This window comes from Dasypus novemcinctus, chromosome 15 (genome assembly GCF_030445035.2).
Source record: "Dasypus novemcinctus isolate mDasNov1 chromosome 15, mDasNov1.1.hap2, whole genome shotgun sequence".
NCBI lineage: Eukaryota > Metazoa > Chordata > Mammalia > Cingulata > Dasypodidae > Dasypus > Dasypus novemcinctus.
This window is the reverse complement of record NC_080687.1, coordinates 89,147,354-89,174,235: the sequence shown is the minus strand read 5'-3', so window position 1 is coordinate 89,174,235 and position 26,882 is coordinate 89,147,354. Positions and strand designations below refer to the sequence as shown.

General features: G+C 41.2%; 1 protein-coding gene across 5 annotated transcripts in view; it reads right to left on the bottom strand.

The window, feature by feature from the left end:
• DGKH (diacylglycerol kinase eta) overlaps positions 1-26,882 on the bottom strand; it is a 192,878-nt gene that overhangs the window by 88,578 nt on the left and 77,418 nt on the right. For all 5 annotated transcript variants that reach the window (XM_058276630.2, XM_058276632.2, XM_058276631.2 and 2 more), the window contains exons 2-3: positions 16,933-17,043; positions 14,206-14,286 (exon numbers count right to left, since the gene is read on the bottom strand). In XM_058276630.2, the coding sequence (XP_058132613.1) occupies positions 14,206-14,286; positions 16,933-17,043 (192 nt within the window). The remainder of the gene's footprint in view (positions 1-14,205; positions 14,287-16,932; positions 17,044-26,882) is intronic.

Sequence of the window (26,882 nt, the reverse complement as noted above, 5' to 3'; positions counted from 1 at the left end):
TGCCCAAGTTTAACTGGATCTAGAAACCACAAATGTTTAAGGAACAAAAAATCTCTTTTTGCCAGAAAATAATTTAACCATTTTTTTGTCAGAAAGTAAATTCTTACCTGAGACTTGTCAGAAATGTATAAAAATTAAGTCCTCTCCTAAAGTAGACTTACTGGTATTCTGCTATAGACTTCTTATGAGTCTAGCAATGGCAGAACTTTTGTCATTGATGTGGAGGCAGTGGCTACTGGAGGTTCTAAGGCAGGGAAAGGGAAAAACAGGTATAGTATGGGGGCATTCTTAGGACTTGGGAATTGTCCTGATTGACACTGCAACAACAGATACAGGCCATTATACATCTTCCCATAACCTACAAAATTGTGCAGGAGAGAGTGTAAACTACAACGTAAACTCTAATCCATGCCTACTGGCAGTGCTCCAAAATGTGTTCATTAATTGTAACAGATGTACCACACAAATGAAGGATGTTGTTAATGTGGGAAAATGTGGGAGGGGTAGGGAGCAGGGCATACAGGAATCCCCTATTTTTTTTATGTAACATTTATGTATCTAAATATCTTTAAAAAAAAAATTAGTCCTCTCCCTCCTGTGAAAGATGAGCCTAAAGATCACCACAAGAACTGAGAACGTGTGACAACAAGCAAGTGCTGAGAGTTGCTAGCTGGTACACTGTTCTACATAAATGCTCTTCTCACTTGTAAGGTAAAAGGGAGTCACTAGGGAAGGTCATATTGGAATAAATCCTATTGACATTGATGGCCCTTTACCTGACATCTGTTAGTGTACTCTTCTTTTTTTTAATGTTAGATTAAAAAAATATGAGGTCCCCATATATACCCCACCCCCCTCACCCCACTCCTCCGCCCATAACAACAACCTCCTCCATCATCATGAGACATTCATTGCACTTGGTGAATACATCTCTGAGCACCGCTGCACCTCATGGTCAATGGTCCACACCATAGCCCACACTCTCCCACAGTCCACCCAGTGGGCCATGGGAGAACATACAATGTCTGGTAACTGTCCCTGCGGCACCACCCAGGACAACTCCAAGTCCTGAAAATGCCCCCACATCACATCTCTTTCTCCCACTCCCTACCCCCAGCAGCTACTATGGCCACTTTCTCTACACCAATGCCACATTTTCTTCGATTACTAATCACAATAGTTCATTAATAGAATATCAGTATGTCCACTCTAATCCATACTCTATTCCTCCATCGTCGTGTACTCTTAAGAGTAGAACCTTAAAAATTCCAGTATGCTACTCATTCTCAAGGAAGGAACACAGGCTTTAAATATTAACTATGGGACTTGCTAACTGTATACATTTACACAAATTAAGTTCTCTGAACTACACTTTCTTCATTTGTTAAATGGGAAAATAATTGCTTCGTGGGCTTATTGAGGTAACAAAGTGAGATATAAGCTGTAAAGGGCCTTCTGTGTGATCATTACTCCTTGTTACAGAGCACACCGAAGAGGTTTCAGAGGCAAAGAGATACTCATTTATTTTTCTCATCTACATTACCCAACACATTAAATTGAAAAAAGTTTTGTAAAATATTAGGTTTTTCCTAGGATTCTTTTACTATTTTATCATCATTCAAAGGCTAACCTAAAACTACTTTGATATACTCTATAAAAAATAAATAAAAGGTTGATTTTAAAACTTGTCTGATGGAGCCAACATCTGAGGAGTGTAATAATGTGTTTCCATTTTCAGAGCACTTCGTATAGGATGTGAGGCCTGACTCTGGAGTCATCAATAAGGCACCTGTGCAGGTACGATGGCCAGGGCAGATCGTCTATGCGTAGCCCTCTTGGGCTTTGTCGGGGTGATTCAAGACCCCCCCGAGACATGGACTGTTCATAAGGTACAGGACTGTAAACTTCTCCAGGATTTTCTGGATAGTTTGAACACCATGGGTCCCTACTATTCCCACTTTCTCGAGAGGGTCACGATGATTCTGGCTTCCTGAGAGATCAGGGAAATCAAGATTCTTAGAAAACAGAACTCTAGCATGCTAGCCAGCGAAGAACTTCCAAGACATTAAAACTGCTCAGAGCTCTGTTGATCCAATCAGATGGTCACAGCATATTGGGTCCTCTTTAGCTGAGTCACACATTTACGGCGTTTTAAAAAATTATCAGTAGCTTATTTTCCCATATTAGGTCCCTATTTGGGGCATCTCCTTGAGTCTGGACATTGTCTTTTTCAGGGTTTGAGTCCCTATGACAAATGGGTACCAGAAGTGAGAGTCGGGGCTAAGAGGGCCATCAGCTAAACACTTCAGCCATGTAGAGACCACAGGAAGGTCCATGTAATTCCCAAAGGCTTTCTTCTAAAAGGGCATCAGTGGAGCAGTAAGGCTGGCAAAGAGTGAACAAACCTTCAGGAGCAGTCTGCATACTTCGGATCCTCCGCGTGGATAACCGGATGGTTACAAGGACTGCAGCTGCTGGTCCAAAACTTGAGCCGTCTGTGCCAGATTCTCTCAGGAGTGAAGATGAGCTCTGGATGCCTAACTCTGTGTAGCTCAAACTGCTGTCTCTGGGAGCATGACAAAAGTGACAGCATCTGCACAGGGCCAACTAGGGGGAGCCTGTGACAGACCTAGGACGCGGAGCATACAAGTGAAATGCAAATGTGTAGCTGGCCCCAAGACCAGGAGGGAGTGCACCATGGGGCCAAAAATTACAGACCACGGCACAAGATTGAAAATGGTCAATGTGTCATCTGGACCTTGGTCTTCTATTGGTTAACTACAAGGTGGCTCCTAGGGAACGAGCTCATAAACCACCAGGTTGCAGGCTCAGGGATGAGCAGGGCAGCATGATCGCCATATTTTGGGCTCAGAAATACTGGCATAAGAAAGCAGATGAAGCAGTCCCTGAAGATTTTACTCATGGAACCCTGAACGGCTTGGGTCCCGAGCTCTAACAGCGAATGAAATCTCCTCTTTCTATAACTCAGGTCCTTTGACGTCACAATCCCCAGTCCCAGGTTGACAGTGAGTCTTTGCTTTGCATTTTTATCTCAAGGATCCTACTCCCAAGGCCACATACTTTTAGATCCCAGGACCCACCCGTGAAGGCAAGGACCATGTTTTTTTATATTTCTTAAAATTCAAGTTAAGGAAAGCGGACTTGGCCCAGTGGTTAGGGCGTCCGTCTACCACATGGGAGGTCTGAGGTTCAAACCCTGGGCCTCCTTGACCTGTGTGGAGCTGGCCCACGCGCAGTGCTGATGCGCACAAGGAGTGCCTTGTCACGCAGGGGTGTCCCCTGCATAGGGGAGCCCCACGCGCAAGGAGTGCGCCCCGTAAGGAGAGCCACCCAGCGCGAAAGAAAGTGCAGCCTGCCCAGCAATGGTGCCGCACGCACAGAGAGCTGACGCAGCAAGATGACGCAACAAAAGGAAAACAGATTCCCGTGCCGCTGACAAAAACAGAAGTGGACAAAGAGAAGAACACGCAGCAAATCGACACAGAAAACAGACAACAGGGTGGGGGTGGGGGAGAGAAATAAAAATAAATCTTTAAAAAAAATTTTCAAGTTAAATATTTTTATTTACTATTCAATGGTTAATTCTTTTTATTCACCACTGTAAACCCAGAACTCAGTGTAATGAATGTATGAGAGCAGTAGTCCTAGGAGTAAAGGATGGGTGTGGAGTTGACTGCTGGACAACAGCGGGGGGCTGGAGGCAGCAGGCTGCAGGGCGTGAACCGGGAGGGCCCTGCTGTCCCTGAGTCACGGATCTCGAGCACCGCCAAGCACGAGGCAAAAGAGGTAATGCCCAGCAGAGCAACTCAACACCGTACCCTGCCTGGGCCTCCAAGGACGCAATTCTGTAGTTGATGAGGTCTCCCCCGCAACAAGGACATCTGTTGGCAGTGTTTATTTACACCACAATGGGCCCTTTGGTGAACTGAATGTTCCCGAACTCCAGTGGTCTCACTATGCAAGCAAGCCCCCGGCCCCAGAGCTCCAGGGTTGGCAGAATCTAGAGAACATTCTGACTGGTTCTTGCCTTACTTTACAAAGCCCATTTGAAAGGTGGATATAAAAGCCCTGTACTTCACCCATGCCTCCTCTCTGCCCCTGGTTAGATTGCAATCCTTAGGTTTCTCACCCCCTTGGGTTTTGATCTGAGGAAGCGCATTTTTCTGGGTTATATTCTTGGAAAAGATCCTTTATCACTAAAAGAAAATATAAATATATGCGTGCACAGAAAAAATGATAGTATATTTCATTTCTCAAAGCCTGATCTAAATTGTAGAAAAAGGAATAATGACATATGTAAGTTATATATAAATCAATTTTAAAAAGGCAAAACAAATACTTAAAATTTCATTAATGCAGTATTATTTTAGAGTACAAGAAAATACCTTAAATAAAAATACCTAAGATTTGAAGTTTGCTGCTATCAGGCATCTAGTTATTATATAACTAGGTGGGGGCAATGCAATGGTTAATGAATGATAAGAAATGTTTGTAAGATTTACTGTTGGTATAAAAACAACTTGAATTATGACATAAAGATTTCAATGAGGATACAAATATTTATGACCCAACCTTACAGGGAAGGAAATAGGAAATTGTGTTCTCTAAGCTAAAAGTAGAAATACTTTTCTGCCAAAGCAAAACCAGTTTTACAACTATACATTTTTTCACTCATTTACTCATTCATTCATTCATTCAACAAATATGTCAGGGACCAGCTTTAGGGATTCAATGATGATGAAAAGCTCTTTGTGCCTGCAAGGAAATTTCTGTCTCTACTACCTCCTCTTGCCCACCCCCTCCCACGTATACACACACAATGCGAAGCTCTCTCCAAATGCATACCTGAAGGATGGTGGTTTAGCTCTGGCTATGTGGTAGAACGAGACAGCATGTGTAAAACACCCAGCATGGTGTTCAGCAGTCTGCAAATTCACTCCTCCTTGCCTACTTCCCAAATGAAAAGAGCCGACAGCCCCCAATTCTGTACCCTCTGTGCATAGCTATTAGCCATTCAACCTTGAGAATTCACTTCGGCATTCTGAACCTGAGTTTCTGACTTGAAAACTCTTCTTGAAGGGCCCTCTTGGCCAACAGGAATGAGATGCCTAGAAATATCTAATAATGGGCAAGGCCATTACCTCATAAGAGGTCTGTTTTGTCAGATGACTCAAGTTAGAAAGGTCTCCTGTTTACTGAACTGAAATTGTCTCTCTGAATTCAGTCACGGATCTTTGACCTACATACTGCAATAACACAAAACCAATCTACCTCCCTCTTCTTGGTGAAAATCCCTCAAAATATTAAAAAGACGTCACATTTTCCCAGATCTGTAACATAAAAAGGGCCCTTGACTGCCATGATTTCCAGACCTGTTCGTAATACTGGTCACCTCCCTCTGTGAGTTTTCAGTCGACCTTTTTCTTCAAAATGTGATGCCAAAAATAGAATGTAATGTTCTAGATGTGTGGTCTGACCAGCCAGTGCTTGCTATACATCTGGTAATGAAGCACAAAACTCTGTAACTGGGAGTGGATGTAGCTCAAACAGTTGAGTGCCCACCTTCCACATGTGAGGTCCAGGATTTGGTTCCTGGTGTCTCCTAAAGAAAATGAGCAGACAAGCAAAAACAGCAAGTAGACAATAAGGAAAGAAAAGAGCATAAACAACAGACAATGAGCCAAAACAATGGACAGACAATGAGAAATGTTAAGGGCAGACAATAAGCAAAAAACAATGAGCAGACAAGTGCAGACAACGAGCAAAAAAACCAATGAGCAAAGAGCAAACAGATGAAGGAGACTGCTTAAGGGAGCCGATGTGGCATGGTGGTTGAGTACCAGCCTCCCACATACAAGGTCCTGGGTTCATTCCCCGGTCCCGGTACCTCAAAAAGTAAAAAAGAAAAAGAAAACTCTATGATTAACTTGAAGTGTAAGGGATGAGACAATTGAACATGAAATAACCAATTACAGGAAAGCTATCTGAGCCACACTCATTTAAACTCCAGAATAAAGGGACAGCACAGGGGAGTGGTCAAGAATACAGCATGGGACCAGATGATACAGATGGATTCAGATTCGAGCTCTTACATGGATCATCTGTAAAATACAGATCATAAAAGTTCTGAACTGAATAAAGAATTGAATGAGTTACCAGATACAAAGCAAGAAGAAGAGACCCACTCTTGTTGATATGTAATAATAATAAACGTTATCAAATGAAGTAGGCAACTTATTTATCTAAGTGATGACTTATTTAGGGGATTGTCTAAATAGCTGTGCGTGAGGAACATTCACAAAAGATATGGAAGAAAAATAACATTTAGTTGCTTCCTTTGTGATCCCAGAAGATCAAGATATTAGTGGATAAAAGTAAATTGACACTCTCTTAGCTCAAAAGACATCTCTTTTAAGAGAGCAGAGGAACTGAAATATATAAACTGTGAGGGAGCGAAGAGGAAAACAGAGAATAAACAAAAAGTAAATGTTAAGGAAACAAATTCTTATGAACTTTTTTCTCCAACAAAATCAGCCTGCTCATTTCAATTATACTACTGATGTAAGGGCAATTCAGACTATGCAAAAGTTAATATTTCATAACTTTTGTCACAGTTCTAAATGAACCCATAATTTCTGGCATTTTATGTGCCTTTAAAGCAGGGGTTCTTAACATGGGGTCCATGAGCTTGAATTGAAATTCACAGAAACATTACTCTTGTGGGGACGTGTTGGTGCAAGTGTGATGTATTTATTAAATCATACACAGTATAGTGTGGACTTAATAAGGGGTCCATATTTTTCACCTGACTGGCAAAGGGGTCCGTGGAACAAAAAAGGTTAAGAACCCCTGCTTTCAAGTATGTTCTGTTTGTTGGTTTGTTTGAATTTATGCTTTTTAAAACCTAAGAGGAAGAATCATAATCGAACACTAACTGACTCTCAGTATTATCTGCTGTGGCAATTGACCCCTGAACTAAAGTGACTCTTTGTTCCAGTCCTCAATTAGTTCTAAAAATATGTGCTACCGTATGACGTCTGCATTTCAAATGATCGTCTAAGCCAGCATGGATCTGCAATAACCGTGGGATTTCACACACACCTGCAGACCGCACCCTCAAAATGCTGGGGGTGGCTAAAAAAACCGCAGTGAACTACATCTGCATTTCTTTCTAGTTTAAAAAACACGCTGTTTTCTTTACAAACATAAGAAATTTTAACAATGCCAGTACAATAATTTCCTTAAAATGGTAACTCACTTATTTGGCTAAGCTTTATTCTAATCTTCATTAAAAGTAAAGAAAGCAGTCATTTGAACAACACGCTCTGAAAGCCTAATCATGTGCCATGTGATTTTGAGGACTCTTCAAATCATTAAAAAGCCCTTCTCTTTAGCAAATACGATTCATCTAAAAAGAAACGACTGCAATTTCATTCAGTACAGAATAGTTGCTTTCCCAAATAACAATTATGAATATAAGATAAAGGTGGAACTAAATCTTCACCTTATCTGTGAAAGATAGGCAGGATGGCATGTTTTCTCAAAATAAAATTCATCCAGATTCTTCTTCAAAATTCCGAAACTTTTAGGAATTGCCAACATATTATCACTCGTAAAGGGAACAGGCAGATGGTAGCTTCAGGATAATAAATAGCAGCTAACATTTATTAAACTCCATGTGCTCATCTTTGTTGCTGGGGATCTTGGTGCATTATCATGTGGGATTTAATCTTCACGACCCTATGAAGCAAGTACTACCGTTATCCTTATTTAAAGGTGAGGAAACTGAGATGTAGAGGGGTTAACTAATTTTCCCAAGATCATGTAACTCCAAGTGGCTGAGCCAGGACATTAACACAGCTGTTTGGCTTCACAGCCTAAGTTCTTGTCCTTTGCAAGTGGATAAAGAGGTGTGGGATCCCTTTCCCAGTGTGGCCCCAGCAGGCTGTGGGAGTCAGTGATTATCTCCAGCCTAACCTAAGAACACGTTCACCTACGGTGCAGCAGTGTTGTAATAAAGGTGAAATTGTCAAAGCAAAAACAAAACTCCAAAACACCACACAAACATCAATGTTACAAAAGAAATGAACAATTTGTTTTAAAAAGGCATCTGCAAAAGATGAAAGGAACGTATTATAAATGTCACATTCGTTACAGAAAATGCCGAAGCAGAAGTTAAACAAATAAATCAACGATAAACATTCACCTAAAGGTGCATGCCGCGGTGCCCCATCCATTTCTCCATCCGTGAGGAAGGAGGTGGATATTACAGAGAATAACTATTACACCTTCCAGGGTTTTGGCAAAACTCAGATGCGAGGCCCCTTTGGCAAGTGTCTGTGATTTCACATCCCTGGAGGATCTGTTTATCTGGAGATTGCAGCTCTCTAAGGTTTGCTGTGGCTGAACGAAGAAAGAAGGCATATGCAGATTTTACAGAACCTATGATTCCATGAGAGATTCTGAGGAGGTGAGAAAGGCTGGTACCGTTCAGAGCGCAAAGTGATATGGGGACATAAAGAATTTCTTTGGACTGAGTTCTCTGGATGTTTGTCGCTGACCCATCAATGCTCCTGAATTATGAAACATGACTATGTGGGCTATGGAATAACTTCTGATAACTAATTTTCAAAAACATATATTTTAAAAAATCATTAGCCAAAAGCCTTTTAAAAAATGACAATCAGACTGTCAGGGATTGTGGTTTCCATTCCCTGGTCACATCCTTGATTATCTAAAGACATACAAAATGCTTTCAGTATTAGTTTTTGTTGTTATTGTTGCCTATTTCAGAAGATGTCTGTAAAAACTGTAAACTTTGCCTAAATTAGCCTGATACATATTTAAAGTTATCCTATCTATTTATTTCAACATTGTGAGGCCTTAAGCAGAGAACCCAGCTACCTAAAGAAACTGTGAAGAGAAAATGGGTATTCTTTTAAGCTACTAAGTTTGTGGTAATTTATTACACAGCAATAGAAGGCTGATTAAATATGCACAACTGAAAAAACCAAGACATCTATAAATCCAGGGATGGGAGTTAGGGACTGTGCAAGAAAGGAAAATTAATCATCGAGTATAAAGGTTTTAAACCAAGTCTGCCAATCCTTTGAGATGCCTTCCAAGGAAAGGTAGAGTCTACGTCCCTTCTCCTTGAAGCTCCACGGGGTTTAGTGACTTACTCAGACTAACAGCACGCCACAGAGTGAGGCAGAATAACCGCTGAGGCTGAGCATGCAGGATAACGGAGTCTGCCCTGCTGCCGACACTCACTCTTGGAGTGAGCGAACCTGGAAGCTGGTGCACCATGAGGTCCCAGGGTGCAAAATCATGGTGTCCAAAGCAGCTAAGTTTGGGGGTGCCTGGTTATTCAGCCATAGTTCCTGGAACAGTATATTAAATGGCCCTGCTGTCAGTTGTGTCACAGAGTATTTGTAAGATAAACATGAATAGCATTCAAGGAAAAATTTCAATGTGATTTTACAGCAACATAGAGGAATGTGAAATGTGTCAGTGGGGGCGTGAAGAATAAAAGAAAGCTAAATCCTCACCTCTAGAGCTGAAAGTAAAATAATTGTTCTAAAAGTTAAAAAAAAAAAAAGCAAGAAGTAACAACATAAGCAACATTATTCAAAGATGTTAGGGTAACAAACAAAGAAACTAAAACAACAACAACAACATATATAGGATGTTAGGGCAAATAACAAAAAAGGCACCCCCCCAAAGAAAAATTAAGAGAGAAAAATATGGTTTCTCTGGGGAGGGCAAATGGAAAGAAGGGGACAGGAGAAGTGCTCTTTGTGAAACAAGCTTTATATAGAATGATTTAACTCTTTAAAAGCTGTTTGCATGTATAAATTTGATTAAAAAAATAAAATAAAAGTGGAGAGGGTAGGGGAAAAAACACTCCAAAAATATCTACTAGTCAGCAAATACAGGCTCCAAAATGACTAATGAGACCATCACTGCTTCTGGACCATCATTCTTTTCTTCATTTCACTTCCCTCAGTTTCAAGAAGGGCCTAGCTCTGTCTATATCACAGTAAAATTCCAATCACAAGGATTATCAGTACTCAGTTGAAAATTCACAGCCCCCTCAGAATTGACCTCATTTGGAAATAAGGTCGCTGGCGGACGTACTTAGCTAAGATGGCGTCCCAGGATGAGAGCAGCCCTCAGTCTCCTGGCAGTTGTCCTTGAAAGAAGCTGATGGGGAGAGGAGACCGCCGTGTGAAGACAGAGGCAGGGATTGGTGTGACTGTGCTCCAAGCTCAGCACTCCCAGCGGCCACCAGCCTCCAGGAGGGGCGAGGAAGGCGTCTCCCCTGGAGCACGGAGGGAGCACGGCCCTGCCGACAGCTCCGTTCCAGCCTGCCCGCCTCCAGAAGTGGGAGACAGTGCCCACCTGCTGTGTTAGGGCCACCCATTTGAGGCAATTCGTTATGGAAATCCTAGGAAACTACCACACATGGGGAGAAGGTCATCAAATGATCATCAGTGCAGGGACCCTAACGCTTAACTAGACATTGCCTGCTTTACAAATAGAGATGTTCATAGCACAAATGTTAACGCTCCTGTTGTACAGAAATGTCTACGTAGAGCCTCTGCATATTAACATGGGATGGCAGTGGCCCTCTCCACGGCTCTCGTTCTCACACAAAATGCAGCATTAATCCAAGCCTGGCCCACAGTTTCCCATGAGGAGTGGTCTTCCTTGCTCCCCTTCTGTCCATGCAGTAAGACAAGTACACCTGCCCAGGGAGCTTTCCTCCTGGGGAGGAGGCCGAGCCTTCTAGCTCTCTCTTCTGCATGGGGGTCAACACACTTCTTTGGTTTCAGGTCCCAGGCAAACTGTTAAATCTCAAGCTCTGGCTTTGCAGACCCCTTGGTACCTGGGCCCAATCCACGTGACCAAGCCCATTTTATCAGCATGGCTGGGTTTGGGGGCAAGGTGTAGCTTTTCCATTTTCCATTTACTATTTACAAATTTTTCCATTTACTGTTGTCCCTTGTCAATATGTAATCTTTAGGACCTTCAAGGAGAAAAGGGATGGCTACAGCAAAGCACAGTCTGGCCATTCCTGCATTCCCAGGCCTTTTATCATCAAACTATCCATTAACCTCTGACATGAACTAAGCCAAATAACAGAGCTGGTAGCAATTGTTATCATCTAAGAAGGTAGGATATTTAAATATTTAAACATAGGCAGGATTGATTTGTCAATTATGGTTGAAAACATATCTTCTGCTCCATTTAATATCTGGAAAGTTCTACCAAACTAACATTTTATTCCTTCCATTTCTAAGAGAACAAACTTCAAAAGTAGTGCTTGAGTGAAGAGATTTCTTGAAACTTTTCCAATGAAAAGTATCTTTGTGCCTAAAATAAAGTTTCAGTTTATTAATTAAAATCAATAAATATTAATTGATAAGATACTATGGGTAAAAAGATATCGCACAGCCCCTTGTCACATATAATACTAAGTACAATAAAGTAAGTACTTAACTAAATATAAGGCAGAATATGGTAAGGTCTACAAGAAAGATGGAATGGGAGAGATCTCCAGGTTGTAGGGTTAAGAAAGAGCTGCACAAGGGATGGGAACACCCAAGGTTTTCAGGTCCCTTTACCTCTATCTACTCCAACACCCTAGACCATGTCTTTACTCAAGATCATTCCATCCTTGGAACCTTAAATTTTGGTAGCCTCGTTTGACTAAACTCCAGATTCCAGTTAGGGGGACCCTTACCCCCCTTCCACACATCTCCATAGCAAGGAGAGGACCACTGTCCCACAGGTGGCTAATCTGATTGGGAAAGTTGGGGAGGCCCTTTCCACCAGACCCCTCCACCTTCCCTGGGGGCAAGGAGGAAAAAGACACATTTTTTCCTTTGTCCTATAACAATTTATCAAAAGCCCTGTATTTATGGCCATTGGGTCCTGTTCAGCCATTCATTCATAAAGCTGTCCCTTACTCTGTAGGTTTCATTCTAAAAAATCTGAGAACTCAGAGGGAGGAAGATAGAGGAGTCATGGATTCTTCAAACATCCCACAGTCCCTTTATCTTTCCGTCCACTGTGCACTATAATCCATTGGCACTGGATCAATTTAGTTTCTCTCCACTCCTGTCTTAAAGAAAATGCTCCAAACATAGGAATTAAATTTATTACTAAATTTGATCTTCAATCTTTAGTAGATTGGCTGTTGACTGTTTAGCAATTTTCTACAGGTCTCTGCTTGGTTTCAACTCTCATTCTCTATAGAAGCTACTCAAACCCTCCTAAACTCTATCTCACAGCAATGACCTTGTCTGCAGTTTCACTGAGAAAATAGTCGTATTTGGGCTTGAATCTCGTGAACTTCTTGTCCATCCTTACCTCTCCATAAGCTTGCTCCTGCCTCCTGCTCTATGCTAATCTCTTAGCCCATGCTAGTTCCCATGGCCTTGAGCTTACTCAGGAATCCTGCACCATCAATTATTCCCTCTCTCCAACTTATGGTTCCAACAGTTCTTTCTCCTCTTCATTTAAACAAACTGAAAACCCATTTTTAAAACAAAGCAACATACAACAGCAACAAAATCAAAATACTCTTCTAGCCAGGATTTCTTCTAACGATACTTTTAACAGCCAAGCTTTTAGAAAAGGAACCAACCTGGCTCTCTGGTGTTTAGCCTTGCATTTCTTCATGCATTCCGCCTCTACCGAAAAGACTCGCATCCGTGTGGACACATGACCTCCAGGTTCACAAATTCCATTTGATTCTTCTTGGACTGGACCTCCCTGCTGCATTTGACAAATAACAACTTGCTTCTTGAAACTCTTCTTTTCTTCTAGTTTCCTTAGACCATCATTGCCTCCTGCTTCTCCTTCTAGACTTCAGAATGCTCTCTCTTTCTCTCAGTCTTTATTGGGCAAACCTTAAATTTTAACATTTTCCATGGATTCTATTCTGGGCTTTCCTCTTGTCATACTAAGCTCTCCCAGGGGATGGCAGGGGATGGGGAGAGTATATCTACACCAAGATTTATTCTACATGCCCATAAATCAGGAAGACTAAATTGGAACTCATTTGTTTCCTGCCTCCACCCACTCGGAGCAATGCTTACCTCTGTCCCGGCTCTCCCCTGCACCTGTCCAGCTCTCTGTCTTCCCTACCCTGGCTGCCCGAGGGATGCACACAACACACAGCCCTCAGTAACGGTGCTTCCTAGAGCAGGGGCTGAGAGTGGGGATGGGTTGATGACACGGCAATAGAGAACCTAAAAGACACTTAAACCCGGGTTTATCGGCCCGAACAATAGAGTAGGTATAAAGAGGATCTCAGCCAAATCTCAGAGCTCCACCGTGAAATGTCTTGAGGGAAGTGACATAGATTTACTCAGCTCTGCAGGCCCCTGTGCTTAGCTCACTGGCCTGGCACATAGTGGGTCCTCAAATACATATTTTCAAATAAAAGAAGTAGAAGGAGAATGGAATAGCTGAGCTAAGCTCTGAAGAACAGGTATGAATCCAGCAGCTGTAGAGGGGGGAGAAATCTTTCACGTCACAGGGCACAGGGAGCCCACCAGCACAGCCTGGGAACTGTGGCCATGTAACAGTCAGTAGCACCAGCATGCACGGGTGTGATTTTACATGACTTTAAGAGTGAGCTGGAGATGCAACTTGACGGGAAATAGGGAGCCAACAGGACTTCTAGGCAGACAGCAGTGTAACTGGTGACTAGAACAGAGGACGCCTCTTAAATAGCTGCTGAATGAAATTACCTAAGTGAAAAGAAACAAAGACCTGATCACAACAACTGGAGTAAGAGACGAAGAGAAGGAGGAAATACTATTTGTAGGATGGAAGATGAATAAACTTTTTGAATATTCAAGAACAGTGGAATAAAAAAAAAAGAAGAATGGAATATATTGTACTCACAAAAAGTGAAATTTCAAGACACTAAAATTAAAAGGACAACAAAGAAAAAAATACAGTAAAAATACATTTAACCCCAGGTTTATTCGGCCAAACAATCCCGAATGGTGTTGGATATTGTACTTATTAGAGTTTATTGTGTTGGTAAGGACCCCAATATGCAAAAGCTACACAGAGTTGATAATCAAAGAGGCCATTCTATAGATTCTTAGGAAGGATCACTCTACAGCTTTTGATTAGGGGATTATCAGAATATAACCATACCGTGAAGCTGTTGTTAGCATTTTTTGTGCTTGCTTCAGCAACACTGGCATCTGAGAGGTCAACTTCATCAAATATCAGAGACTGTTAATGAAAAAGAACACAAACAGATTAAATGAAAACTTAAGCAAATGCTCCATAATACTTTTCTACTACAAGGTGATGACTATGAAGCTATTTCAGGAATTAGGAATAGAAACTGAAGAAAAAGTTAAGTTAATGAAATACTTTCTTCTTTCTGGAAAAGTGCATGTATACCAACTCATCAAAGAGTAAAATCCTAAAATAAACTAACCCCTGAATCCCAAAGGGAAAAAGACTTGAAAGAACCCCAAGGGCACACTGAATGCAAATGCTCTTTGCTCTCTGGAAACATAATAGTGACCTTGGGAGACAGGGGAAGCCACTGAGTGTCTGGCACACGGGTAACACACAATATCTCTAAAGCTTATAACAACTCTGCCAGGGTGGGCAGAGGCAAGTTTGCTAAATGAGAAATGAGGAGCTCCAATTCTGGCTCAGATCATGGCAAGTTACTGAAGTTTTCTGAATGTTATTTTGCTCGTCTATAAAGTGTCCAAAAAAAAAAAAAAAAAAGATGTTTCTTTTAAACTCTTAAAAGTTGATTTCACCAAAAAGTTTCAGTGGTAAAAACTATAGATATGGAACTTGTAAAAATTTTCAAGGTTTTTTCCCACTTTTACTCCGTCATTGTCACATTTATTCGGTGTTCTTCCATCGAGGCTTCTAGAATTACAGAAAAAGGCCCTCCACCTCTTTCAATTCCACTCTGCCTGTCCTCTCAGCAAGATCTCTAAGGGTTATGCAGTCTACTTCAACCAGACCATAAGCCTTGTTCCCTAACTTGAAATTGAATTTGCAATCTAGCACTGGAGAGGAAATAGACACAAATAATGTCAACATAAGGTAGTCCATGAAAAGTGGAAGAGGAGAGACAACAAAATGCTACGGGGGAAACGCATTTGGCCCAGTGGTTAGGGCATCTGTCTACCACATGGGAGGTGCCCGGGCCTCCTTGACCTGTGTGGAGCTGGCCCATGTGCAGTGCTGATGCGCGCAAGGAGTGCCCTGCCACGCAGGGGTGTCCCCTGAGTAGAGGAGCCCCATGCGCAAGGAGTGCGCCCCACAAGGAGAGCCGCCCAGCGCAACAGAAAGTGCAGCCTGCCCAGGAATGGCGCCGCACACACGGAGAGCTGACGCAGCAAGATGATGCAACAAAAAGAAACACAGATTCCCGTGCTGCTGACAACAGAAGTGGACAAAGAAGAAGACACAGCAAATAGACACAGAGAACAGATAACTGGGGGGGGGGGGGGAATAAATGAAATAAATAAATCTTAAAAAAAAAAGCTACGGACGTTCACAGGCAACTTCTCTGGCAGAAAACAATTAAATTCCTTCTTTCTTGAATCAGGGAAGAAAGATTTATTGAGAAGTGCTTTAAAGGAACTGCAAGGTGGACACGTAGAGACAGTGGGAAGGTCATTCTGGAGAGGGAAAGCATCTCTGAAGGCTGTCAGGGGTCAGTGCTGTCTAGAGACAAATGTGAAAGTTTAGGATGGAGCCAGACCACAGGCAGGCATGGGCATAATGATGTTTAGATGTTTATTCACTTTGGTCATTCCTTTACAGCTGTATAATTTAAGAATTAGGTTGTTTTAATCACCCGACTAATTATATCAGGAACATACATTTTTGAATGAGGATTATTAATTATTTAACTGGCACGATAGCAAGAAATCTTAATGTTTATTTTTTAAGTGATACCATAATATCAGTATTATATCAGGGACAGAAGGCTCATCCTTATATATATTGCTCCTAAAATTGCAGTATTCTTTTTTTTAATAGATTCAGTGGAGTGAGCTTTATTCAACTGGCATTACAAAATTTTTTAAGCCATGATTTTATTTCAATACGATTTTTTTTGTTTGGAGGTACCAGGGCCAGGGATTGAACCCAGGACCTCGTATGTGGGAAGCTGGCGCTCAGCCACTGAGCCACATCAGCTCCCTGAGTTGGTTTTTCCATTTGTTTTCCTTGTCGTTTGGTTTATTTGTTTTGTTTTGTTTTTAAGGAGGCACCAGGAACCAAACCTGGGACCTCTCTCATAGGAAGCAGATGCCAACCGCTTGGGCCACATCCGCTCCCTCGCTATGATGTTTATTATTAATCACTAACGTCAATGAGTGATTGGGCCAGACACTAGCAAGCACTTCATGGGCACGTCGCGGGCACCGCTTCTTCTTCACGCCACCGCAGGCACCGCACTGCAGTGTGCTGGGGTTGGGGTACCAGGACTGCTCCGACCCCTGAGCATGGATTCTTAGCAACGATGGCGACTCTTTCTCATGGTCAGGAAATGATTTATAACGTAAAAAGGAGCAAGAAGGGAGAGGAAAAAACCACATTTTTCGTATATTATACCTAATAAGATTATATTTAATGTCACATTTCAATTGGAAAGGAAGAAGAAAAGAAGGAAGGAAGCTACACTAGAGCCTTGCTGAGAGGTTTTATAGGGGATATGTCCTGGGCCTGCCTCTCGGAGGTCTCTTGGATGGCAAGACGGTGCCACCTAGACTGAATTCAATATGAGAGAAATCATGGGAAGCCAGCCTCCCGGACAAAAGCACCCAGTTTATAGAACCGGAGATTAAACTCCACCCACAATGACCACTGAGGCAGCTAGAAATTTTCTCTAAATACCTTTGAGTCCTTTGCATAATAAAGAGTGCGGCCTCGAAGTTTGAAGTAGCGTTTCTTCCACCTTTGGAAAGAACTGGTTTGCTTCAACAGTTGTCCCTCTTTAATGCTGGTCTGGGGAGAAGCAGAAGCAAAACAACACAATTAAGATAAAATTAGAAGCTAAATGAAACTCAAAATTAATGACACATCATTAACATTTTCACTATTTCCTGTTACAGGAGAAAATATCATAGGAGAGAAAAATTACAGGAGAGAGAGAGTATTTTTCTTTTCCTTACCATTCAATCGAGGGGGCACACGTGCAAAAGCCCCAAACAGCAAAGGTGAATTTGACATGGTTTCCCAGCCTGAAGGAATTCACAACTAGTACGGAAATACACACACATACACCAATACCTACAGCACAGCGGGAAGCAACACACTGCCTTGCACATCAATATATAAATGGTGGAAAGGGCGGAGGTGCAGTATAATGTAATGATTTAAAAGGACAGCATGGGCTCTGGAGCCAGAAACTTGTACGAGCAACTCCTGGCTCCACCACTTAGTAGCTGCATGAGCTTAGGCAAGTTACTTAACTTCTTCATGCCTCGGTTTACTCATCTGTAAGATGGGGATGACAACAGGACAAACTCAGGGGGTTGCTGTGAGGCATAAATGAGAAACATGTGACGGGCTTAGGACAGTGGATGGTGCACAGAAAGTATCCATTAAATGGTAATTACCGCTTGCTATGTGTTGTTATAACAAACACAAAGCACCAGGCATGGTGGCACAGAGAAGGAAGTATCCTCACCTTACAGAGTCAAGGAAGTACTCCCAGGGGGGAGCCCGAAATGCATCACAAAGGGGTTTACCAGAATGACAAGGATGGGAGGACAGCATTTTAGGTATTTGTGGAAGCAGAAAGGTTTAAAGTGCGCAGATAATTGAGGAAACTTCCATTAGCTTTTGGATGGAAATGCAGCGTGGGGTTTACAAGGGGGTACAGCAGGAAGTGAGGTTTGAAGAGGCCCTTGAACTTAGTGTGTTATGTAGTTTATTCATTTCATTGTCACCAACAATATTCTTAATCTCCCCAACCTCATCCAGGGACTCCCCGTGGCTGAGCCCCTCCATCCACAATGGCCCCCTGGCTTTAAGTGGGTACACGTGCTTGTCTTAGGGCCTGGGCACTCCGTACTCGGCTCCTGGACTGCTCCTTCCTTGGATACCCGTCTGGCTAATTCCGTCACCTCCTTTGAACCTCTGTCCTTCTCAGTGAGGCCCGCCTTGATCACCTATGATCGCTACCTAAGATTGCAACTGGCTTCCCATATCTTCCTCACCCTGGTCTTATTTCCCCAAAGAAATTTCCATGTTCTAACATATCAGGTAATTTACGTATTATGTTTATTGTGCTGCCTATTTTTAAATGTCAAGTGTCTGAGGGCAGAGAACAGTGTCTTGTGTATTGATGTATCCCAAGTGCCTAGAATATTATCTGGCACATATTCTACTACACACACACACGTGCATGTATATATATTTATATATGTGTGTGTGTGTATATATATCAATTTTTATTAAGAACTAGCAGATGCTGAGATTAAATCCCTGTCTGGCTCCAAAGTTTATACCCAACTATTACACTACACTATCTCAAAATATTGAGAAAGTTTGTCGTCTCTAACAAAGTTGTTAAATTAATGTTTACTTTCATTTTCAACAAGAGATCTACTCTAGAGCTTGCTCTAAGATCGTCCTCCAGGAACTGACAGGGGATGATTAAAATTTAATGATAACAAGATTCTTTTGAAACATCAGTACCAAAGAGCTCAATTTAGGGCCCAATAGGCAAACGTCCAGTCAGGCTCCACCGTGTGCTAACATATTAACCTGGGCAAGGTACTCCAAGTCTCTATGCCCCAGTTTCTTCGCCTAAAATGGGAGTAGTGATACCAATTTTACAAGGTTGTTGCATTTAATTTAATTATAGAATAATGCCTATAAAGCACTCAGCATGTTGTCTGGGTTACACAAAATATTCAATAAATGGCAGAATTTGTTAGTATTATATATTATATCCTTATGCTATTAAAGTAAGGGAATATTGGCCAGGCACCAAACTATAAGATCTTCTTGGAATAAGTAAATAAGTGTTCACAGGCCACTGTGAGAGCAAGTAACAGCTGGAGAAGAAAATCAAGAGATGAGGCTAAGGGAAACAAGAGCCAGGATATACTGGCCACAACTGAGAATCTGCTTCTCATTCCAGGTGCAAAACACTGTAAAATGTTTGAGTAGGAGAGGGACAGTTCGGGGGGTGGGGGCGGGGCAGGAAAGATAGTGAGGGACCAATTAGGAGGCTGCTGCAATGGTCCAGGGGCAGACGATAGTCATTTGAGCGAGAGTTTTAACATCACTGAGAGGGAGACAAGTAGAGGAGTTTGAGATGTTATTTTAGAGGCAGACTCTATTGGGCATGCTGATAGATAAGAGCGGCAAAGCAGAGAAAGGAACCACAGAAAAACTCGAGCATTTGGCTTGGGCAACTAGATGCAAAAGACTGAAGAAGAAGCAGTTCATAGGGGAGGGTAGACTGGTCAAGAAATCAAAACTGGGGGAAACATCGACTCAAAAGATTCAGTTTCCTCGGGAATTCATATGAGGAGTGCAACAAAGAGGAAGAAAGGATTCACTCTGAATTTCTTAAATTTACTAACACTTGCCAGTGAAAACCAGGTGTCCACCCTAAGTCTAAGCCTCCTTGGGGTACGCCCTAACCCACTGAGATGAGAGGAAAAGGGGATCATGCATTAGGGCTCCCCATCAACCAACCAACACATTCTATACAATAACATACCACACGGACTCCTACCAGTACGCATGACAGGCTTCCTTTGTTCTTTACCAGGGGGTAGTGGCTGGGGGGCCTGGTCCCCGAAACCTACACACCCAGAAGCTTAGTTCTCCAAGAGAAACACAACATGAGTGCTGCTAAGTTCCTTTTATAGTGCAGAAATTCCATAGGAACGTTTGAGGATATCACCACATGAGAGATTTTTCATCCAAATAATTGTAGCATGAACAGTAATAAAGGAAGGACCAAATCGAAGGGCACTTGAGCCCTTCTTTCTGCCCAAAAAAGTGACTGTAAATTGAGGAATCCTACTCAAAGGAGGTGGCAGTAGTTATAAAAGGGGGTCTTGGGTAGTTGATAAATTTTAGGAATGACAGCAGGACCTTCCTCAGGAGAAAGAATGCTTTTCATTGTCTTTAAATGTGTATTGTAGGGAAGCAGATGTGGCTCTAGCGGTTGGGCTCCCGTCTACCATAGAGGAGGTCCAGGGTTTGATTCCCGGGACCTCCTGGTGATGGCAAGCTGGCCCGCGCAGTGAGCTAGCCCACACAGGAGTGCTGGACTGTGCAGGACTGCCGGACAGCACAGAGAGCTGGCACAGCAAGATGACGCAACAAAAAGAGACACAGGGGAGAGACAGTAAAAGACAAAGCAGACTAGGGAGCTGAGGTGGCACAAGAGATTGAGTGCCTCTCTCCCACTCCGGGAGGTCCCAGGATCGTTCCTGGTGCTGCCTAAAGAGAAGACAAGCAGACACAGAAGAACATACAGCAAATTGACACAGAGAGCAGACAGTGAGCACAAAAACAATGGGGGGGGGGGAGAAATAAATAAAAATAAATAAGTCTTTTTAAAAAATGTGTACTGTAAAAGGGTTAAGGCAAAAATTTAGCAAAATGGGAAACTTTTACAAAAATTGTAGAAAAGATCAAATATTGTATAGGGAGAATATTAGATACACTGAACTACAAATACATAGGCCCAGGGAAAAGCCTATTAACAAAACCCAAAAATACAAACCAAGAAGGACAAGTTACAGAGTGACAGGGATGTGAAGGGAGCAATTTCAACCAGAAACCAAAGTGGAAGTCCAGATATGGTGCTGCTGCCAGAAAACAAAAAGGAATGAAAAAGGTAGAAGCAGTATAGATATATAAGCCATCATAATTCTGTAAGAGTCAAAGGATTATGTGAATACCTATGAATTAACATCTGAAAAGACAATTATACTGTTTTAAGATTGTGCCAGGTTGACTACGCAATATAGGAACGAGCATATAATTGATTGAATATGGCTTACATCCTCAGATTCACTTAAACAAATGGTCTCAACCTTAAATGTACATGTGAATTAGCAGGAGTTTTAAACATACTGATTCTGGGGCACCACCCCAAGATTCTGATGTAATTGGTCTGGGGTGCAGCCTGACCAACAGGATTGGGTGATCTACCATGTAGCCAAGGTTGAAAAGTCCTGCCTTAGACTAGGGTAAATTCTAGCTATGCATTTAAACCAGTCATATCTCCTGCAGTCCACACAGAAGCAAGTTTAGAGAAGGCTCCTTAGAAGAAGTACTGAGGAAGGCAGGATGTGATAAAAAAATTTTGTACTTATAAGCCTTACATGACAGCAGCAAAAGGTGCTGCTGGAGTGAAATTCCAGGCTCCATTTTGCATAAACTCTTCAGAGAAATATGACATAATGCCTGAGTTCTAAGGCTATGAACCCTTTCTCCTTGTTTTTCCTAAATAATACCCACATTTTTACGGAGTAAATCACCATTTAAATGTTCTACCACATGGTACAAGCTCAAATCCCAGGGAGTGGAACTACTTCTATTCCAGTATCTTCCATTACATTCTCCCATGATCCAAGGAAATGCTGGTCAAACCCTACTACCAAATACATTGTTATTAATATAATCACAACTCATGCAGCAGTAATAAAAGGTTTCTAAGTCCCATTCAAATGGCTATTTATTTTTTGCAATATTCAATAAAACAGAAACCTAATACAGGAAATAATATGCACTAGAGCCTTCCAAGTTGACTTAAATTCTATTATTCTACTCATTTAATTCCACTAATTACCTAAGATTTTGCTTATAACAGTAAAAATTAAGAAAACATAAATAAAGCTGTAAATTTCTAAATAACTCAATTTAATATGATCTAAGTCAACTGAAGCTGAGAGACACATTAAATACATATCAATATTAACTGCAAGTCAAGATTAACAGAATACTGAGACTTATTACATTAAGCATATATAAGAGAAAAATGCCCATCTTTATGATCTAATTATTTTGTATATTTTAAATGGTCATAAATATTAAGAACTTGCCTCTGACAAAATCAATCATAGCATCTGTAAAGTCAGCAGTGCAAGCCAAAAGGAAGAAATATAGGAAGAAACATATAGAAAAGCATTTTTACAGCTCCATTAAGATATAATTATACAATTTGATACATTTTGACATAGACATATAGTCATGAAAGCAATGCCATAATCAAGATAATGAACATATTCATCACACTCAAAACTTTGTAATCCCTCTGCCCCACTACTGATCTGCTTTTAGGCACAAGATATTAGTTTCTAATTTTTAGAATTTTTTTATAAATGGAATCATGCAATGTGTTCATTTTTCCTCTGGCTTCTTTCACTCAAGGTATTTTGAGATTCATCCATATTTTATGTATCAATACTATATTCCTTTTTATGGATGAGAGTATTCCATGGTATGGATATATCACAATTTGTGTTTCCATTCACCCACTGATAGACATTTGGGTTGTTTCCCATTTGGGGCTATTATATTAAAGGTGCCAGGAACATTCATTCACAAATTTTGTGTGAACATATACTTCATTACCGTTGGGTTAAATACCTAAGAGTGGAATGGCTAGGTTACATGGTAGGTGTATGTTTAATTTTAAAAGAAATTTCCAAACTCTTTTTCCAAAATGATTGCATCATTTTACATGCAACAGCAGTACATGGAAGTTCCCATTGCTCTAAACCTTTGCTAAAACTTGCTATGATCAGTTTTTAAAAATTTAATTATTTTAAATAATGCATTTTAAAATCTGCATTTCCCTAGTCACTACTGATATTGAGCATGTTCATGTTCCTCTTTGCCACTTGTATACCTTCACTGGTAAAGTGTCTGTTCAAATCTTTTGCTCATTTTTTAAGTTGGGTTTATTATTTTCTCATTATTGCACTTGGGGGTTCTTTATATATTCTGGATATAAGTCCATTTTCTGATATGTGATTTGCAAATATGTTCTTCCAGTCTATGTCTTGCCTTTTTTGTTGTCTTAGTAATGCCTTTTGAAGAATTAAAGTTCTCCATTTTTTCTTTTATGAATCATATCATATCTGAGAAATATTTTGCTAACCCATGATCACAAAGATTTTTTTCTATGGAAAAACATTATATTTATAAGCATGACTATTAATCAATGCACAGAATCTAGTCATTCCAATTTCAGGTGTTTTGCTGCTAATTTCCTAACCACTTTTAAAAATTAGTGTTCATAGTAGCTGCTCCGCAGATGAGGAAATTACTAAAGGATCATCCTGAAATGTATAAGTTTTCAGAGTTTATAATACACATTTGCATAACAGTAAATAGGGACCTTCATATTTGGGGAATTAGTGAGTGGCGGAGCTACATGTAACTAAGAGGCCTCAGCTCTTTAGATCAGCTATTTGCCAACAAACAATGAATGTACAAGCTAAACCAAAGCTGCCTTTTCCAATGTTAATCACCTCTTTTTGGTACGGTTAAAAATTACTGTAGTCTTGAATCATACACATTTTTGGTTAAAACTGAAGACTATCTTTCCAAATCATTTTGTTAAAGTAATTATAATTCTTAGTGTAAATTCACACTTAACCCTAAAATAATCCCTTTTTAGTTATATTCTCTGAAGACAAAATGGTCTCTTCTTCATGTGTATAGTTTGACCTTCTTGAAGTATGTTTCAAAAATTTGGCACATATATATTCAATGATATAATAGGATATGCTACAATATAATACAATACCATATAATACCTTAATCTAAAAATCTCTGCCAGGAAATGGATATTTCTCTTTAAGTGGCATAATGAAGTGTTAAATCTCATGTGCTGACCTCATGAGACACTTGTCCTATCTCTACATGGCTTCTCACTTCCTCCCTCCCTGGTAGAAAAACCCGACTTACAAATATTTCAAGCACATAAACGATCACAACTAAGAAGGTCCTTATTCTGGCTAGTAGAGCAAAGGGCTCTCCTCAGGCAGAGCCTCCCTGCAGAGCTGAGGAGGAACTCCCAGGTCATCACCAAGGTCACAGGGGCTCCCGCTCAAGAGGTGGGAGCTCTGTGTCCCAGGAACCTGGATTCCAAACTGTAACACGTTCTCATATAAACGATGTCATGTTTGCCGCAGTGGCTATGTCCCTGGGCTATTCCACCTTGCGTGTGTAACCCAAGGAAACCAGTCAACGGGCACACTTCCGTGCTTTGAGAAGTCAATCCCTGTCCGCTTTCTCCCTGAGTCTCTGGCAGCAAAGGCCTCCCCCCTTCCCCTCCTCTGAACTGCAGCTCTAGTGGGAGAAGGAATAATCCTGCTACGGATGCAGAAAAGTGAGCAGGAAGGACACTGTAAATGAGGAGTTCCATCTCAATTAAGGACTAGTTCCACGTGTCTTTTTTCACTGGGCTGGATTATATGTTACCTGGAGACTGGGAGTTCTATCTCATTTATCTTTGTACCTCCACAGTGAAACAAATCACCATATATAATATTAATATCAAGGACATGTGTTCTGGGTTCCAAACAACCAGATCATAAAAAAGCTTCTGAAACAAAATCTAGTTGTGGGGGAAGCGGACTTGGCCCAGTGGTTAGGGCGTCTGTCTACCACATGGGAGGTCCGCGGTTGAAACCCCGGGCCTCCTTGACCCGTGTGGAGCTGGCCCATGCGCAGTGCTGATGTGCACAAGGAGTGCCGTGCCACACAGGGGTGTCCCCCGCGTTGGGGAGCCCCACGTGCAAGGAGTGCACCCCGTAACGAGAGCCGCCCAGCGCGGAAGAAAGTGCAGCCTGCCCAAGAACGGCACCACACACACGGAGAGCTGTCACAACAAGATAACGCAACAAAAAGAAACACAGATTCCCGTGCCGCTGACAACAACAGAAGCGGACAAAGAAGATGCAGCAAATAGAAATAGAGAACAGACAACCGGGGTGGTGGAGAGGGGAGAAAAATAAATAAATAAATAAATCTTAAAAAAAAAATCTAGTTGTGGGTTGGGGCTGCATGTAAATGAAACAGGGGCAAAGGCACTTTGTGATCAGTGGTTTTAACTCTGTGATCAAGGAGCCCTCTCAGCAGCTGATGAAAGTTATGTACTACTATCTCTCAGACACAGGGAGGCAGGCGCATGCATACACACACACACACACTATAAATTACATTCAATTTTAGGGGGTTCATGAACTTTCTGGATCCACTATAACTAAAAATAATAAGCTCCATATGACATTAAATTGGATAAATATTTTGGTTGTTGTCTTTTTAAAAATCAGGTCTTAATATGGCTATGAGTAAGAAATAGTCAATGTTTTTGTTTTGTAACTTTCTCTTCGGTTAGTTTAATAGTCTTCTCTACACCATTTAAAACAGCATTAATTTAATATTACTTAAGAGGTTGCAGGACTCTGATTTAAGAGATTTTGGGTTGGGATTTCAGCAATAGTTAATAATTATAGCTCGTAACCAGGAACATTCTAAAATACACAAGCATTAACAAATTTGAAAGTTTAAAATATGCTTACTTATTCATTTGTAAATTTGACTACTGGAGACATAATTACATGTTCATACTTCCCAAGATCATTAACAAAAACATTATTTTATAAAACTTATCCAACAGAAAGTTAATGCAAACTAAAATATTCTTTCCTTCAACACAAAAAAGTCTAATGTTTTTCTTCTGCATTTTTAATGCTAGTTCATTTCCAGACTAAGAAAAAGATGCAGAATATGAGGGATAACATGTTATTTCGAACTAAGGAAGCTCAGTTAGCACATACTACATTAACCTCAAATAATCAAACGGTTCAGAGAGTCTTTAACGTCCCATCCAGTTTTATGGTTCATCATTTCATAAAGAGCTTATGTGTGACTCACACTCATAAAAGGGCATGTCTACAGAAGCATCAAAAGATAATATGGGAAAATGTATTAGGAACTGCAGCGGAAAGGAAGAATCAAAGATTGTATTATGCAGTTGTGGTGAGTACTTTTAAAGAAAGTTATTCTTTTTTTAAAAGTCAGCATTTATGATTAAAAACAGAAAAAATGAGAAAGGAGGTATAAAAACCAAGACATTGGTACATTTAAAAATTATTAAGCTAATCAGAAAGGAATATAAACTATTGGTTTAGAAATGAAACAACTAGGGGAGTAGATGTGGCTCAAGCAGTTGAACATCCACCTCCCACATGGGAGGTCCCAGGTTTGTTTCCCCAGGCCTCCTAAAGAAAAAACAGACAATGAGCAAAAGCAAGCAAACCAACAAACAAAAAAACAATGAGCAGACAATGAGCAAAAACAACAAGCAAACGGACAAGGGAGACATCTCTGAGGGTGGGGGTGGGGGAGGGAGAAACAACTACAAAACTCTGTTCAATAGCCCAGAAAGCCCTTGGAATGAGGGTTAAAAACTCCTAGAGAGTAGCATCCGTGTCTTGTGCAAAGGTGATGAGAGAAGGAAAGAGAAGGGAAGTGCATGGAATGTTGTGGAGGGAACCACCTCGCCCAGTTCAGAAGCGAGGGCTCTGGCTTCGTGCCTTCAGAACGGCTGCTTTTGTAGAGAGCGACATGAAGCTTGGAAAGGCAGGTTGAGACTGGCCTGCAGACAACAGCTAGGGCCATAAGAAACCAGTTGTCACCTCAGCCACGAGAAGCACCTCTGAACTCTCGGTCATGCTACTTCATACTAAGCCATGAGTCTGGTTTTTACTGAACTATGAATTAATTCCTCTAATTTCAGATGCATTCCCAGATTCATTCACACCTACCTTTTTAACCTTTTTTCCCGAAAA